This window comes from Macrobrachium nipponense, chromosome 35 (genome assembly GCF_015104395.2).
Source record: "Macrobrachium nipponense isolate FS-2020 chromosome 35, ASM1510439v2, whole genome shotgun sequence".
Lineage (NCBI taxonomy): Eukaryota > Metazoa > Arthropoda > Malacostraca > Decapoda > Palaemonidae > Macrobrachium > Macrobrachium nipponense.
Window position 1 is genome coordinate 12,202,899 of NC_061096.1, and position 18,402 is coordinate 12,221,300.

An 18,402-nucleotide genomic window follows, 5' to 3' on the forward strand; every position below is an offset into this window, starting at 1 on the left:
ACCTTTATCGAAGAATGCTGTTGCTTTCTTTCTAAGGGACACCATTTGGGAGGCTCATTCATCTTTCCAGAAGACTGATTTGAGCCTCTTCCGAGTAAAAGCGCACGAAGTACGAGCCGTCGCTACCTCTCTTGCCTTCCAAAAGAACATGTCAATCAAGGACATCCTTGATTGCACCTTTTGGAGGAGCAACTCCGTCTTCGCCTCACATTACCTAAGGGATGTGAGAACGATCTATGACGATTGTAATGCACTGGGGCCATACGTTTCTGCGGACACAGTATTGGGGTCCGGAAGTAGCTCTTTCCCTATCCCTTAGTTAGGTTTAAGTTAGGTTGTTGTGTTTTTAGGTTGTGGTGAGTCTTATGTGAAGATCTCCCATCCTTTAGTTAGTTTTAAGGGGTTTTTGTGATTAGTTGGTCAGGTGGTGGTCAGTTGCTTCGTTGCCCTCATTTATATGGCCTCGATGATCTTGTCACGCTGAGGTCTCGCACCCGTTGACAGATCATCCAGAGCGCACCAGCACTACAGGTCTCCACCTGGCTGGCAACTCTGTGATTAAGCAAAAGCAGCCTTACGTGACAGTAATCACATAGTCTACTTTGCAAACAGGTAAGGAACCAAGATGTATATCATCTACTTAATTTAAGTTTCCTAAAAAATCCTATTCTGTCTCTTCCCACCATCCGAAGGTGGGATTCAGCTATATATATATCTGTCAGGTAAGTGGCATGAACAAAATGTTATTGTTATTATACAATTAAGTTTGTTCATACTTACCTGGCAGATATATATAATTAAAGTGCCCACCCTCCTCCCCTCAGGAGACAGAGACATTAATAAAAATATGAATAGAAAATGGGAATGGTTCCTGATATCCGCCTCCCAGCGGCGGGAATGGGTACTACCACCTGGCCGCCCACTGCGTGTGCCGCGAGTTTTGAAATTTCTGTCGGACGTCAGAAAATACAGCTATATATATATCTGCCAGGTAAGTATGAACAAACTTAATTGTATAATAACAATAACATATTGTGTGGTGAGCTTCTCTTTGTGCTCCTACACTAACTCCTCCATACCATCATCAACCCTAAGCCAGTGGGCTAGCCCAGAGATACAACATCCACCACCACAAAGCTCAGCCTCCAATCCATCAAAGTCCCTTTCCATTGCAGTACCTTGCCACAGTTTCCTCCAGGCAGAGACATCCCCCAGGCTTTGACTATGAGGCTTATGTAGTGTCAGCTCTGTATCAGAAGTCAGTTCAAAGCACCTCTGTAATAGTGCTTTGGTGGAGAATTCCTTTGATTTAAAGATGACCTGTTGGTCCATGAGCTGGATGAGAAGAGTTGCGTTAGGGGGTAACTTGGCCTCCAAACTTGGAGGATAAGCAGGAGGCCTTTAAAGACATTATTCCTCCTCAGAGTATTTCATTCATCCACTCGGTAAAAAAAAATTGCTTGAATACCTGAGCCTCGTTGTTAGCCATCCACAGCATATTTAACTTATTTTACATGCATTCCCATTGAACAAAGAGTTAGCTGTCCTTCATCGGGTTGTGCCATGGCACTGACTTCTTCTCTTGAATATTATAGGTCTTGTTTGGCATTTTCTCCCAAAGCAGACCTGTTTCTTCGCATTGAAATACCTGTTGGGGAACAAAACCTTCAGAATTGGTATAGTGGTTAAACACCCTAACATTTTTCTCAACAGCATCCTTGTCAGAACTGGCTGCCTCCTCATCCCTCACCCCACTGTGTGTAGGTACCATTTATCGTATTGAATTTTCTCAAACCACCCATGGCTGGCTTTGAATTCTTGAATGCTACTTGTATTAGCACTTGTTCAGGGATGTTTTTCAAGAGGTCTGCATTATTTTCAAATTAAGTTGGCCTCAGAAATACTCACCAGCTAACTGTTTTTTCTTTTATCAAATTAACAACAATTTCTCCATCTTATCAGTTGTATGACTGTTTTGTAACAGATTTCACTCCCCAAGCAACATGTGCTGCTGTGATAGCCTCTTTACTTTTTAAACATACTTGAAAGTGTTTGTTTGACCACCCCATATTCCTTCACCGGGTCAACCACTTGGACACCACTTTCATGTTTTTCTATTTTCCTTTTATAGATTTTTCTCTCTCTCTTAAACTTCATTGATTGTTACAGTACCTTACTTGTAGTATGTTAAGGGTACAGTGATGAATGATGAAAAAACAAATTGAAAAAAATCCCAGTCTTATCATTGTTAGCATTTATTATAACTGCAGAAAGAAAAGCTCTAAAAAGAAGTATTTCTTTAACGATTTTAGTTACTGTGTAACATTACATATACTTTACAGCATATATAATGTTACACAACAACCAAATTCCAGCACAGTGCTGCTGAAAGAGGTACACAATTTTTTAATTTTTCTGTTCATATCTTTACAGGCATTCATGTGATGCTTAGAACATGAGTTTTACTAAAATGACTTTTTACACATACAGGATGGACGTGCCTCATTGCTAAATGCCCAGGAAGCCATTGCAGAGCTGTTCACTCGTTTTCAGGATATAAAAGTGAGTGGATTCCTAATGGTTGTATTTTAGGTTTGTTACATTTTCATGGGCTATTTAATTTGGAACATATCAAGTTTCACATAGACAAATCACCTATTTTATTTGCCCCAGTATCTGATGAGTGAGTGGAAGAGCAGAGTTCTAAAAATAAATGTGCTCCCGAAGGGAATTCCATATCATCCCTAATGTTGGCATTCATAACACAGCTTGCTTGATAATTGGAAGTGTGCCTTTGTTTTTTGTTTTTTTTTATGTATGCAACTTACCAAGTATTTACATAGCTATAGTTTCACTATCCATCAGCAGCTAGAATTTTGAAAATTCCTGGTGGCGTTATTTTGTTTGGCTAAGCGACCACTCTACTCACTACTAGGGTAGAGAGGAACCAACCCTGCAAATCAAATCAGTTGTTTCTGCTGGCTGATGACCGTAACAGTGGTTAGCAGCAGTGGAATTTTAAATCCAGTAGAATCTTCTCAGTAGATGTCTCAGGCATTTAGTGAAGTACAATTACCTTTGGTAGCCATTTTGGCATTGATCAGTAATTATCAGGAATCCAGTACTATTAGGATTTTGATTTGGTTTTGTCTCAATTTAGACTTAGGACTTTTTTTTTTACGTTAGCCGGCGATGTCCAGTGCTAGTACTCAAAGCATTAGGTATTGCAGCAAAAAGCAGTCTATTTGCACTAGTTGTTGGGGTTAGATTTTTTCACCTTAATTAACTTGAGAATTGGTAAGATAAGGTGTGGAAGACTTTAAAGACTCGTACGAATAAGCTTGAAAGAGATAAAAAGAGGAAAGTGGCTTATAGGGCTAGCGGTAGGAAGTCCTTAGCTAGTCAGGTAGACGTTGATGTGTATATTTCTTACTCCTTCTGTTACACTTGTTCCCTTGTCTCAAGCTGTACAAAGTGCAATCCTAACCCTGGCTCCCTTGCACCCGAACCCAATCCCATTGCCAGCCTCGAATAGTGAGTAGATAAGAAATTTTCTATGATGCTGCAGGCCATGGAACAATTGGGAGCTTCAGTCAAAGTTCTCATGGACAAGATAAGTAAAGTTGATGAAAGTGCAAGTGCTAGTAAGGTGGAGGAGGTGGCTGCTTGTCCCACTGATTCTCCTAGAAAAAGTTCCCTGGCATGCTTCCCTAAACCTGGGAAGAGTCATACTGGTGGCCCAAGGGAGGTCAGTGGGGTCTGCCCACAGTTAGTCACCCCCTGGGTTGATTCTGTTGTCGTATCCCAGGCCTCGACAGAGCACCTCTGGAAAGGCATCTCTAAGGAAGTGTGTTGTCTTTCCTCGAATGTGTCTAGCTCAGAGGAATCAACGCCTAGGTGCCAATGGCACTTTGTGGATGAATCCCGTCCATTGAAAAGACAAGTGTGGACAGATTCACTCTCCTGTTCCTTCTAAGAAGGTTTATGATCTTCCTACTGAGCAACACTCCTCTTGTAGTTTCTGGGACAGTCCAGTAGAGATTCTCCCAGGACGTTCCTTATGTGGAAGGACAGTCTGTGCCAGAAAAGCCTCCTTCATCCAGAAGATGAGGGCCTCAGCGGCGTGGTTGGTATGGTATTACTGTCCCACCTCAGTGGTCACGGGGTCGATGCTCGGCCATTCCATTGAGGAGTGAGAGATGCGTATTTCAAGTGATAGAAGTTCACTCTCAACGTGGTTCGGAAGTCATGTAAAGCCGTTGGTCCCGTTGCTGAATAACCACTGGTTCCATGCAACGTAAAAGCACCATACAAACAAACATCCAGGAGACGTTCTTTCTCCTCTACAAAATCTTTAGAGCAAGTTAGTGGCACACCAGTGGGTGTTCCTACACCAAGGACAGTATCCAAGCATCTGTTGGCACCGGTTACTCCTCCTGCCCCTTGCTCGTCAGCTCTGCATTCGGTTTCCGAGTTCTTGGAGGAGACTCGTAGTAATGTGTTTGTGTCTTCTCTAGAAGGAGCTCCAGTGCTTCTGTCAGTTTCTGATTATGCAGTGCCAGCTGAACACCCTTCTAGTCCTAAGAAGCATCATGCACCTGAGTATATGTCAGCGCCTGTGCATTCTTTGGCCTCTAGTCTCCCGGAGACTTCAAAGCACTCGTTAGTGCCAGAGCGCCCATTGGCTTCGGAGTGCTCTCTTAGCTCCCTTTGACACCCGAGCCTCCATTAGTGCCCGAGCGCCCATCAGCGCCACAGCTCCCATCAGTGCATCAATTCTCTTCAGATAGTCTTTAGTTTGCATCTCGGTTGCCAGTACAGTAGTACCTCAGGATACAAAATTAATCCGTTCCGAGGCGGCCTTCGTAACCTGATTTTTTCGTATCTTGAACCACATTTTACATGTAAATTGCCTAATTCGTTCCAAGCCCTGCAAAAACACCCCAGTAAATTTTATAATAAAGCTAAATTGACCAATAAACAATGAAATATAACAATTTGGACCATTCAATACCTAACTTAAACTACATATACTACTACTAATATGTACTACATACCTGTAAATAAAGTGTACAGTGGTACCTCGAGATACGAAATTAATCCGTTCCGAGGCGGCCTTCGTATAATGAGTTTTTCGTATCTTGGAACACATTTTACATGTAAAATGGCTAATCCGTTCCAAGCCCTCCAAAAACACCCCATTAAATTTCATAATAAAGCTAAATTGACCTATAAACAATGAAATACTACAACAATTTGGACCATTCAATACCTAAATTAAGAATAAAAATCGAAAACCTGTAAATAAAGTGTATATTAGTGTACAAGAAATATTATTACTGTAACGTAAAATGTGGAAGCTTACCTTTTGAGTGAGGCTATCTCCGATAGTGGCGGCAGAGGAGGAGGAGGACAAACGGCAGATAACGTATGTACGTACGTACACTTAACTTTATGAAAACACACAAAAAATTTAAGGAAAACCATAAAAATGTTATTGTTATAATACAATTAAGTTTGTTCATACTTACCTGGCAGATATATATAATTAAAGTGCCCACCCACCTCCCCTCAGGAGACAGTGGCACTGATAAAATATGAATAGAAAATGGGAATAGTTCCTGATATCCGCCTCCCACGGCGGGAATGGGTACTACCACCTGGCCGCCCACTGCGTGTGCCGCGAATTTTTAAATTCTGTCGGACTTCAGAAAATACAGCTATATATATATCTGCCAGGTAAGTATGAACAAACTTAATTGTATTATAACAATAACATTTTGTTCATGAAACTTACCTGACAGATATATATATAGCTGAATCCCACCTTCGGATGGTGGGAAGAGACAGAATAGGATTTTTTGGGAAACTAAATTAAGTAGATGATATACATCTTGGTTCCTCACCTGTTAGCATAGCCGACTTCGTGATTACTGTCACCCCAAAGTCTACTTCTGCGTTACTAGAGTTGCCAGCGAGGTAGAGACCTGTAATGCTGGTGCGCTCTAGATGATCTGTCAACGGGGGCGTGACCACAATGTGACTAGACCATATGACCATACTTCTGAGGGCACCGAAGCTAAAACCACCACCTGACCTAACCTATCAAAGTTAGTTCCATAACTTCTAGGCTAAAGAAAAGGAACGCGCCTCAAGCGACCAACCCTTCAAAGTTAAAAGCACACCTATCCCTTTTCTATAGGATAGGATTCGTGTTGCTTCCTGCCCCCAATAATATATCTACGGAAATGTATGGTCCTAGCGACTTACAGATCTCAAATGTCGTCTTCACATCCCGTCGGGAGTGTGAAGCGAACACAGAGTTGCTTCGCTAAAGCGTGGCACTCAGGTGTTACTGAGTGCTGTTGATCTCCGAGCCGCGCCCTCACCTCTTGACATCATATTAAGAAAAATTCTCAAATCTTTATGCAAATAATGAAATGAGACCTCTTAAAATAACTCCTTGCTATAAGCCAGTTTTCCTTGACATGAACCATCTTGGTCTTACGACAGAGATTGTCGGGAGTGTAACGAACAGAGTGCTTCGCTAGCGTTGGAATCAGGATGTTACTGAGTGTCATGCTGTTGAAATGCTTCCGAGGCCGCGCCCACTTCTTGAGCATTCATAATAAGAAAAAATCTAAATCTTTATGCCACTAAGATAGACCTCTTAAAAGAACTCCTTGGCTATAATGCCAGGGTGTTCTTGGACATGAACCAGTCTGGTCTTTTTACGGAGCACCGCAGATTGTCCGTTGACCTTGACTTTCTATAGTTTTATCAAGATAAAACTTGAGAGACCCTACAGGGCACAGGACTCTAATGCCCTTGCCCAATAATTTGTGCCATACCCTTGGTCTCCAAGCCTTCGGGTCAAGGGTTAGACAGGTTTTCGTTCTTATCAAGAACGGAAGGCTTAGAGGACAGACCGCATTATGTCCTTTAAAGCCAAAACCTCTGAAGATGGCTAAAACCTCACTAACCTCTTTGCCGTGGCTAGAGCGGTTAGAATATTAGCCTTTCTGGTCACGTGTATTAAGTTCGCAGAAAGGATAGGTTCGAAATGCTTTTGGCATCAGAAACTCAGACTACGTCTAAGTTCCATGCTGGAACCTTTGATCCAGAGAATTTCAAGATCTCCACAGACCTCAAAGATCGTGAAGCTTTGTTGTTTGACAGAACCGAATCTCTGAGCCTAGAGGCCGTCAACAACATATTTGCATATTCTACAATAGTTAGGACTTCTAGCTTATCTCATACTTCAGACGGAAAGATAGAACCATAAGGAAATTCACAGAGGTCGAGTTGGAGGAATAGTCATTTCCCTTCACTTACTCCAGAAACGGCCTCCTCCGATTGAACACTGAAAATAGGCAGCACTGCTTTGCCTTGGCCAAGAGACTGCCATCTCTTGAAGATCTTATCGCTATGTACCGTTGAAGACGAAGGTAGATATTGAATGCAACCTACGTCTTCACAGACGAATCGAGAGAAGGATTCTCAAGATTCTGAACCTGTGCTTACAAATGACTGAAAACGCTAACCGCTATTTCATTGCTGTCCGGTGAGAAGTCGTAGTTGCAATGAAAGCGGGGCGTTCTTCAGTAATGAAAACACAGGGGGAAGCCGCCTGAAGGACTGCTTCTCATGGGCTGAACATTTGGAAGTAGAGCTGTCAGGTCGGAGAGTAGGCGATGTCTTTATGACATATCTGTTAATTCGGGATGAACAATGAACAATTGTACACCTACGAATATGAGATATTTTAAAGACAAACTCAGATGTCTGCAAAATCATTCGCATTATCAGTGCGATGCAGCGGGAGACTTGTACAGACTTCTGTTACCGTGCGGTAAACAGTAAAATGAATAAGTCTAAGAGATATCTCTGTTGAAAATTCTCGCAATATCGAAGGCGATGGAATCTATCGTCACAGCAGTAGATGGTCCTTCATAATTGCGAGAATCCCCTTTAATCAGAGACCTAAGTCCTAGATTGTTGGGCAGAGATACGGTTCGGTAGTCAATCAAAGCAGGGGAGAGAGAGAGAGACATAAACAACCGTGCATCTCGGAGGCCCAGCTGATACTGAGCGGCTATCAGGCACAGGCAGTTCAATACGCAGTAGCAGAGCCTGAGCTCCCGCTGACTCGTCATCCTGAGTTGCCAGGTAATCCATATTCCACAAAGGAATGCGTTCGGCTAGAACCACCGAGCATAAAAGATATGCTCGAGCAATTATATTTAGGCGAAACGAATTTCGGTAAATATAAAAGTTGAAATGGTGTTGTCGTGACAAACCATAAGTATATAAAATTGAAACAAACTCCTGGGAGGTTGCAGGCAACCCCGAGTTGCAGTTCAATTAGAATACTTCTCGTCTAAGTCGCAATCCGTAGAAAAACTAGGATATGCGCCTACCCCTCGGACAATTCAACTGCTTAGTAGAATCATGTCGCGAGGTTAATATAAGTAGTATATTTATAGGATTCTGAACAACGATCTCCATCCTAAATTCTTTCCTTCAAGAAAACAAAATAAGGATTGGAGATCGACCACCTTCGATCTCTATCAAAGAGAGTGAAGGAGAAGTCTTCCTCGAAGGAAAGCTTCAATGGTGAACAGAATACTAACTGCCTGAGTTGCCAGCTACTCCCTTTACGAAGGAATAGGTATGATATTATCGAGCAAAAGGAAACTCTCAAGCAGGCGTATTTAAACGAAACAGAATTCGCTAAATACAGAAGCTGAGTTGGTGTTGTCGTAACAATACCTGAAGAGTTGTTCTTACTCCGAAAACTCTTGGAAGGTTGAAGGGAGTGTCAAATAAATACATTAGAACAACAGTTCTTTCGGCTTCTATCCGCAGAGGTAAATACGATATGCGTAAATGACTTGACCCATGCATTAGCAAAATGACGCAAAGATAAACTACATAAGTATTGTAGTAATTTGAACATCAAATTCTCTACTACATCTTTCCTCGACGAGGAAGAGAGAAAGAAAGGGAAACCGACTGTCCACGTTCTAATGAATGAGACTTTTTTAAAAGAACTCCTTGACTCTTTGCCAAGACTCTTTGCCAAGAAAAGGGAGTAATATTCGAATAGAGATCATCAAGAGAACCGAGGATCGAAAAGGACCGTTCAATGTTCTTATGATATTGGACATAAGACTTCCTGGATCTAGTCTACAAGTCTTTTTCTTACTCCCCGGATGAGCCTCTGAAAATGAATGAGAGCTCTTCCGAAATTTGTTAATGAGTTTATCCGCTTAAACGATAAAAACGGTAAAATCTATGACAATGAGAACTACCCCATTTATGAGGGGTCCCCCACTTAAATGACAATGGGGAAAACGTCCTGACTTGACAAAACTATTAGCACTTTGCTAATAGGGGAAAACCCTTTAACATGACCGAAAGTCACCCAGGAATCCGAGTATATAATCTTCCCGATTCTCAAAGAAATCGATGAAGAGAAAGAGGGGATCGAAGAAAAAATTCGGGTATGTCTTTCTGCTAACTCCGAATCCTTTTTAAAAATTTCTGTAAAGAAATGTCCTCAACAGCAAATAAGACGCCTTCAACAAGTCTTTTCTCTCGCAAAGCGTCCTGCCGAGCTTCCACCGAAGCGTCCTGGCGAATGTCCACAAAAGCGTCCTCATAAGCGTCCTGCTGAGCGTCCTCAAAAGCGTCCTGCTGAGCGTCCTCAAAAGCGTCCTGCCGAGCGTCCTCAAAAGCGTCCTGCTTAGCGTCCTGGAAAGCGTCCTGCTGAGCGTCCTCAAAAAACGTCCTGCTTAGCTACGCTGTGTCTGAGCAGAGAACACCAAGTTCTTTCTGAACGACGTTCCAGAGAGGAACTCGTTGAGCGCCTTGATGCATGCAAGGCCCGCCAAGAGGCGTCCTGGCGAGCGACCTTGCCAACATCTCAATGTTATGACGAACCGCGTTTTGCGTATGACGTTGAATATTTTTAAGGGACGTCCTCATGCGAGTCTCCATGGAGAGCCGCACGCTGCTCCTGAAGAGTGTGAACACTAAAGGAAGACGTATGGCTTTCGTCTTCCGCAAGGTGCTTGCCGAGCGTCCTGGAGAATGTCTCTACTTACAGGACGTCGAGCACCTCCAAAAGCTTCCTCACGTCTAAATTGCCCTTCTTATGCAGACCAGAGACATAAGTTGTTTGACTGTGCAAAGCAGCTTGCCGGCCGTCAAACTTATCAGCTTGCTTTTTCGAAGTTAAAGCGAATGTTACATAACGTATACGGAGCGCCATGAGGAGAGGAGACGAATACTGAGTTGCTCCTCCAAAAGGTGGAATCAAGAATGTCCTTGATTACCAAATTCTTTTGGAATGCTAGCGAGGTTGAAACAGCTCTAACTTCATGAGCGTTCACTCGCAGGAGGCTCAAATCACTCTTCTGCAAGATGAATGAGCCTCCTTAATAATGTATAAATGATGTATACATGAGCGTTCACTCACAGGAGGCTCAAATCACTCTTCTGGCAAGATGAATGAGCCTCCTTAATAATGTATAAATGATGTATACATGAGCGTTCACTCGCAGGAGGCTCAAATCACTCTTCTGGCAAGATGAATGAGCCTCCTTAAATGTCCCTTAGGAAAAGAGCCAGTGCATTCTTCTAAAAGGGAAAATGTGGTCTCTTACTCTTTCATCCTCTCGTGACGAGAGAGAGGACGTGAAGCGTCCTCTTCTCTAAAGCTTCTTTAGGAGGCGCGAGTCCTTCCGAGAACTCCAACCCCTGTGTGGGGAGGACGCCTCGGAGGACGAGAAGCAATCCTTCAAGATTCGTGCACGTGCACGATCTTTAGCAGCCTGGGAAGCGTCAACAGGTTCTGCCGAAGGGACGCCAGATCGGTGGGGAGCCCCCGTAACCCTCTTGCGGCTTTCGACATGCCCTCTCCCTGAGTCCTGGGAGTCCGACAGAGGTCCAGGCCTAGAGGCATTATGGGGCCGATCTGACGCCCCCTCCACAACACAAGGGGCACTACACTTCACAACACTGATTGGAGAGCGAGCACTTTAGTCTAAGATTACTTGATGTAATCCTCTAGCAGACACTTCTTCTAGGCCCGTAAGCCATACCACAGGGTTAGGCAAAATAAAAACTACAGGAGGTTAGAAGGTTCATTATTTCTAACTTCTGTTTACTGTGGAGGAAAACTCCTGATTCTAACACGCTCTAAAATGCGTACATGAAACCTGCTTCTTCCGTAATCAGTCACACATTACACTAATTACATTGAACTTATGCAAAGAAAACATGTAAACGTCATATCTACTAAGTGAGTGTCTACCGAAAGTTCCGGTAGCCTCACCTTACCATGCAGACAACAAAGTCTGAAACTAGGCTAACTAGCTTCAGACATCAAATGAAAAAATTTACGATAGCGTATGCCTAGCCACAAATCCAAGATAATCGAAAGAATAATTAGGATACTTAAGCGGCTAATGAAGTTTTCAAAATCCTAGGCGGAGGTCTGTAAACAGTTGTTTACCGACCGGCGACAGAAAAAATATGAATAGAAAATGGGAATAGTTCCTGATATCCGCCTCCCACGGCGGGAATGGGTACTACCACCTGGCCGCCCACTGCGTGTGCCGCGAATTTTTAAATTCTGTCGGACTTCAGAAAATACAGCTATATATATATCTGTCAGGTAAGTTTCATGAACAAACTAAAATTTACGAAACTCCTTAACAAAACTGTAACACTTAACTTACAAAAATCTAGAAATTACGTAAACATTTTTTTTTTATTTTTTTTTATTTTTAACTTTTTTATTTTTACGTAGGTCTTTTTTTTTTTTTTTTTTTTTTTTTTTTTTCTCCATCGCTTTCAACGTTCTGTTTTTCATCACTTGGTTCTTCCTTTTTGCTTTCAACTTTCTGTTTTATATCACTTGGTTCTTCCTTTTTGCTTACTCCTGCTAATGCTGAAGGCCTCTTTAAAAAATAACGATCCAAGGAAGATTGCTTCTGCCTACTTTTCACAATGTTCCTGAAACGACTCAAGCAAACGTCATCGAACTGCGCAAGCATACAACCTGTGTGAGCCTTTTCGGGGTGTCTTTTTTCGATAAACAATTGCACTTTATGAAAAGCGCCTAGAATATCCTTAATTTCTGCCGTTGTCATAGGCTCCTCCTCCTCTTCCTCGCCTCTGCTAGAGAACTCCTCTTGAACGACGTTAAGTTGCATGGCCTCCAACTCCTTCAGGTCATCCGTCGTAAGCTCCTCTTGGTGCTCCTTGAGAAGGTCATTGATATCGTCCTCGTCGACGACCAGCCCCATGGACTTGCCGAGTGCAACGATCTCATCAAGATCTGGTTCCAAAACAGTTTCGGGATCATCAACTGTTTCTGACTCTGCAGTACCAGCTTCGCCCACGTCGAATCCCTCGAAGTCTCTGGCGGATACGGCATCAGGCCAGAGTTTCCTCCACGAGGAATTCAAGGTTCGCCTCAAAACCTCCTGCCAAGCTAGGTCAATGAGTCGGATGCAAATGACGATGTCGAAATGCTCCTTCCTAAATAGACGCAAGGTGAGGTTTGTGGTATCGGTGATGTCGAAACATCTCTTGAAAAGATGTTTCGTGTACAGCTTCTTAAAGTTCGCTATCACTTGCTGGTCCATGGGCTGGAGGAGAGGGGTGGTGTTGGGCGGAAGAAAAAGAATCTTAACGAAGGAATACTCCGCTAGGATATCTTCCTCGAGGCCAGGAGGGTGGGGAGGGGCATTGTCCAACACCAGCAGACATTTCAGGGGGAGGCGCTTCTCTTGCAAAAAACTCTTCACAGTCGGGCCGAAACACAGATTTACCCACTCGGTGAACAAAAGCCTCGTTACCCAGGCTTTTGCATTAGCCCTCCACATCACTGGAAGCTTCTCCTTCAACACTTTGTGGGCCTTGAAGGCTCGAGGAGTCTCGGAGTGATACACCAGTAGGGGCTTCACCTTGCAATCCCCACTGGCGTTCGAACAAAGTGCGAGCGTAAGCCTGTCTTTCATAGGCTTATGCCCGGGTAGCTTCTTCTCTTCCTCCGTGATGTATGTCCGACGAGGCATTTTTTTCCAAAAAAGGCCAGTCTCATCACAGTTGAAGACTTGCTGAGAACTGTAGCCTTCCTTGGTCATCATCTCGTCGAACGTCTTTTTAAAGGCTTCGGCCGCTTTCGTGTCCGAGCTGGCAGCCTCCCCATGACGCACCACCGAATGGATGCCAGTCCGTTTACGAAATTTCTCGAACCAGCCATGCGAAGCCTTGAACTCTGGGGTTGGCGTTGAAGTCCCTTCCCCTCCCTCGTCTTCCGCCTGCGCAATCAAATCGCCGAAAATAGCACTGGCCTTGTGAGCGATTGCTGTCTCCGTTACTGTATCGCCAGCGATTTCTTTGTCTTTTATCCAGATGAGGAGCAGCCGTTCCATCTCATCGTGCACATGGCTCCTCTTCCTGGACAAAATAGTGATGCCCTTCGATGGTGTAGTTGCTTTGATGGCATCCTTCTGTTTAAGGATGGTGCCTATTGTCGACGGATTATGGCCGTATTCCTTTGCGATCACACTCAATCGCATACCAGCTTCGTACTTCTTTATGATCTCCATCTTTGTCTCCAGAGACAGCATGCGCTTCTTTCCGTGAATTTCAACTTTCTTGGGACCCATGACTACGTTAATTTACGTAAAGTTACACAAATACGTAATAATACAGTCTTTGCACAACACGATAATGTGTACTGCAACGAAATCACTAACGAATTTACGTTACTAAACGAAATCGTTGGAGCGAACGAATGCCGATTGCGTACGGTAAAGTTTCGGGTGCGGAGTGGCCGAGCTAAGGGACGCCAGCACGTACGTATAGAAGATGCATGATGGGAGGGATGCTGTCCAATCAGAGAGAAGGATCTTATGGCTTGGCTAGCATCAGGAACCAATGGGAGAGCAGGAGGATGGTGGCGAGTCTACTAGCACTAAGATGGCGGCTTGCGGCGCGAGTTTCAAAATTGTTATGGGGCGAATCTCGGACTTTCAGAAACCTTTCGTATCTTGAAAACTTTTTGTATGTAGAGCAGTAAAATTTTTCGCATTGGCTTTCGTAACTTGGATTTTTCGTAAGTTGAGCCTTTCGTATCTCGAGGTACTACTGTATTACTGTACATGGTACAAAGAAATACTGTACGTACATATGTACGTATGTAGTAAAATGTGGAGCCTTACCTTTCGAGTTAGGCGATTTCCGAAAGTGGCGACAGAGGAGGAGGACAAATGGCAGAAAACTTGAACACTTAACTTTACGAAACACATTAAAAATGACAGGAAACATTAACACTAAACTTTACGAAACACATTAACATATGGCAGAAAACATTAACACTTAACAAAAAACTTAAAATTAAATTTTTTTTTTTTTTTACAAAATTTCAATTTCTTCACCACCGAATGATGCCAGTCTGTTTAGAGAATTTATCAAACCACCCCCGAGAAGCTTTGAAGTCTGGGGTTGCCGTCGATGTCCCTTCTCCTCCGTCATCTTCGGCCTGAGCAATCAAATCGCCGAAAATAGCACTGGCGTTCTGGCAGATTGCCATCTCGGTTATCATATCGCCAGCGATTTCTTTGTCCTCAATCCATAGAAGAAGCAGCCTCTCCATCTCATCATGCACTTGGCTCCTCTTTTTGGACAAAATAGTCATGCCCTTGGAAGGTGTAGCTGCTTTGATGGCTTCCTTCTGCTTAAGAATGGTGCCTATCGTTGACGGATTTTGGCCGTATTCCTTAGCGATCACACTCAACCGCATATATATGGAAGCAAAAGAAAAGAACTGTAGTTTGAACATGAGGACCCCAAGATATTTTCAAAGAGCCTTTTCAGCACTAAATATGCATTACCAAACAAGGTGACTCCAGTTGAGTGCTGTGTTAAGGCAGCCTTTGGAAAATGGGAGGCTTGTTGGAGAGACCCAGGATTTTTTTCAACCCTTCAGAAGGTTACAGAATTATATTCCCTGAAGATTCCCCCAGGCATCATTATCTGTGATAACTTCACTGGTGAAGTGAGAAGAGTCATATAGACACATCACTGAACCCTTATACAGTAATACCCTGAGATAAGAGTTTAATTCGTTCCGTAACCAAGCTCATAAGTCAGTCTACTCAGATGTCCAACAAATTTCTCCCATTTAAAATAACTGAAATAGATTTAATCTGTTCCAGCCCTGTGAAACATCCTCAAACCATCATAAATTATGAAAAAAGACATGCTTTTTATTAAGAAACACACATGTATACTTAACCAATGCATAACAAATATATGAAATAAAAGAAAAGTGTTATTTAGTACTGTATTCTTACCTTGGAGACAGACGAGTGCAGCTAATGGAGGTGAATAGTGGAGGAGGGAGGGAGGGAGGAAGGGATGCAGGCACTGTAGACACGTAAACTAAAACTGCACTTTCTTAACACTAAATGTAAACTAAAACTGCATTTTCTTTAAACAAAACTAAAGCTGTACTTTCCTTACTTAAAATGAAACTGAAAAAACTTAATTGTAAAAAAAATGCACTCTCTTAACTTAACATTACGTATTGTACTACATTTTTCACTGAATCATCACTTGTTTTTGCCTTTTTGGCTGCACTTTCGGCCCTTTCACTTGCAGGGCTTTTGAATAAAAATCTATCCAAAGAGGTTTGCTTTTGCTTGCCTTTTAAAATGTTATGGAAATGTGACAAACAAATGTCATTAAAAAGTGCTGAAGCATGACCAGTTGAAACTTTTTCTGGGTGTTTCTTTTCAATGAAACTTGAAAGCTTCTCCCACATTGCCAGCATGTCTTTAATTTAACTTGTAGAAATCACTTCCTCCGGCTCTACCTCCTCCTCACTACTAATCTCATGCAGAAGCTTTGTATGTTGCATCATCTGTAGCTCCTTCAACTCCTCAGTTGAGAGTTCCTCCTCGTGTTCCTCGACAAGCTCGTTTATGTCACCCTCATCTACCTCCAGACCCATCGACGTTCCGAGGGACAATCTCCTCCAACTCTTCTAGGTCGGTCTCAGGTTCAAATCCTTCGAAGTCCCTGTCTGCAACAACATCAGGTCATAAGTTTTTCCATGCCGAGTTCAAGGTTCTGGTAACCTCTTGCCATGCCAAGTCAATAATGCGCAAACATATCACGATGTTTTAGTGATCTTTCCAAAACTCTTGAAGGATTAGATTTGTATTTTCAGTCACCTCAAAGCAGCAGCAGCACCTCAGCAGCGTGGTTGGTATGGTATTAGCGTCCCACCTCGGTGGTTGCGGGTTTGATTCTCGGCCATTCCATTGAGGAGTGAGAGATGTGAATTTCTGGTGATAGAGGTTCACTCTCGATGTGGTTCGAAAGTCACATAAAGCCGTTGGTCCCGTTGCTGAATAACCACTGGTGGTTCCATGCAACGTAAAAGCACCATACAAACAAACAAACAAATCAAAGCAGCTGCATAACAAGTGCTTTGTGTAAAGCCTTTCAAAGTTGGACATGACCTGCTGATCCATAGGTTGTAAGATTGGAGTCGTGTTGGGTGGGAGGTAGAGGACTTTCACTAACTTGAACTCATCGAGAATCATCTTCAAGACCAGGTGGGTGGGCTGGAGCATTATCAAGGATTATTAATGCTCTTATCAGGAGTTTTTATTGAAGATATTTCTTCACTGCAGGACCAAAGACGAGATTTACCCATTCAGTAAAAAACTGACGCATAACCCATGCCCTAGCATTGGTGTGCCCCACAACCTGCAGTTGCTCATATGTGGAACAAACCTTCGGTCTTAACAATAGGATTACTTTCCAAGTGCCAGTTGGTAACCGGTTAAAACAATCAAAGATTGTAAAGCAAGGAATCTGTGAGATCTGGCAACACCTGTGCATATGAGGCGTGCACAAGTGTCGTTGCTTGATGACGTTCGGGCACCTTCGGTAGCAGGGACTTGAGTGTTAGAGAATTCTCTCCTACCAATAATGTCCAGAATGCTAGGCTCCCTAGGAAAGCTTCATCAGTGTTGCTGCAAAATGAGGACAATACTGCCAAGCCTTCTTCTTCATGTCATTGGTCACCGTTGCCGGAGCAGTAGGAGGGGGACACTCGAGTTTTTGTATTCCTTCGCAGAGGTTGTTGATCTCATTCGTGAGTTCAACAATCTTGAGTGTAGGATGCAAGCTCAGTCTTCTAACACCCCTACGTACATAGAAGCCTTGCTGGGTGCCAGTCAGGATCCTAGGACTTCTTTTGAACTTCCCCTGTTGAGCCCCACTTGGTACGTCTTGCAGTGTGTGAACACTTTGGTGGTGGACTGAGATGGCTCTCTACATTTCAAGGGGTTGTCCAAGTTTCTTAGTACTCTCATGTGGCTTAGGAAGTATTATTTGACTAATGTAGTAGTTATAATTTGATGCCTTGTTACTTCAACCCAGATATGATCCGACTTAAACCTGTTTTAACCCTAGAGCAAGTTAGATCAGAAAGTCCTTTGTTGTCACGAGGCCTTAGCTACAGCGATTTCCATCCTCCAGACAGTCTCATGTGGTCTGCCACGATAGCCAAAATTGCTTTTGATAGGTCTGTAGGAGGTTTAGTGAGTTCGTCCTTACTCACTAGACTGTTGCAGTCCAATGGTAAGGCGTTTTCTTACCTGGCCCATCTTAGTGCGAACTTGTTGGCCAACCTCCTCCTAGCCAGGAGAGATGCATTTTTGTCCAAGGTGGCGAGTTCAGTGGTGTTTGAATCTTTATCGGAACTCAGGAATGAGGGTCTCCTTGATTTGCAGTTTCTGTTCCCGATGACTGATTTAGAGAATATAATTGACTGACGACGAGCAGATACTTGGGACAGGTTAGTTCATCAGGCGGTTTCCAAGTCGGAGGCACGTTCGCATCGCCTGTCTCCTCCTCCTCCTCCTCCGTGACAGATAAGATCTTTGCCTGTTAAGTCCCCTGAGGATCTTCTTCGGCGAGGGTCTCTCATTCCCCCTCTCAGGCTAAGTCTAGCAAGCAGCAATGTCCCTTTCATTCCTGCCCCTACAAACCTTGAAGGGGCTCTAGAGGAAGGGCAGAGGGGGTTGTCAATAGGGTGGGCTGCTCTCCCTCTCCTTTGCCACGAGTAAGGGGATGCCTGGCAGGCCTGTGGTCCAAGTGGCAAGGTTATGGATTGGAGAAATGGGTGGTAGATGTTCTATGGGTGGGATATCTACTACCATTCAACATCTCTTCCCCGCTCTCAGATAAACCCTTTCTCAATCACATATGCTCGCGATTCCCCAAAGTTCTTAGCTCTTCTGGAGGAAGTGTTGAAAATGCAAAACATGGGTGTGATAGAGGAAGTTATGCATCCTTCTCCGG

The 18,402-nt window shown here is 43.4% G+C and overlaps 1 protein-coding gene across 4 annotated transcripts in view; it reads left to right on the forward strand.

Annotated features, from left to right (window-relative positions):
* LOC135208425 (vacuolar protein sorting-associated protein 53 homolog) overlaps positions 1-18,402 on the forward strand; it is a 308,005-nt gene that overhangs the window by 150,947 nt on the left and 138,656 nt on the right. For all 4 annotated transcript variants that reach the window (XM_064240578.1, XM_064240579.1, XM_064240575.1 and 1 more), the window contains one exon: positions 2,491-2,562. In XM_064240578.1, coding sequence (XP_064096648.1) covers positions 2,491-2,562 — 72 coding nt within the window. The remainder of the gene's footprint in view (positions 1-2,490; positions 2,563-18,402) is intronic.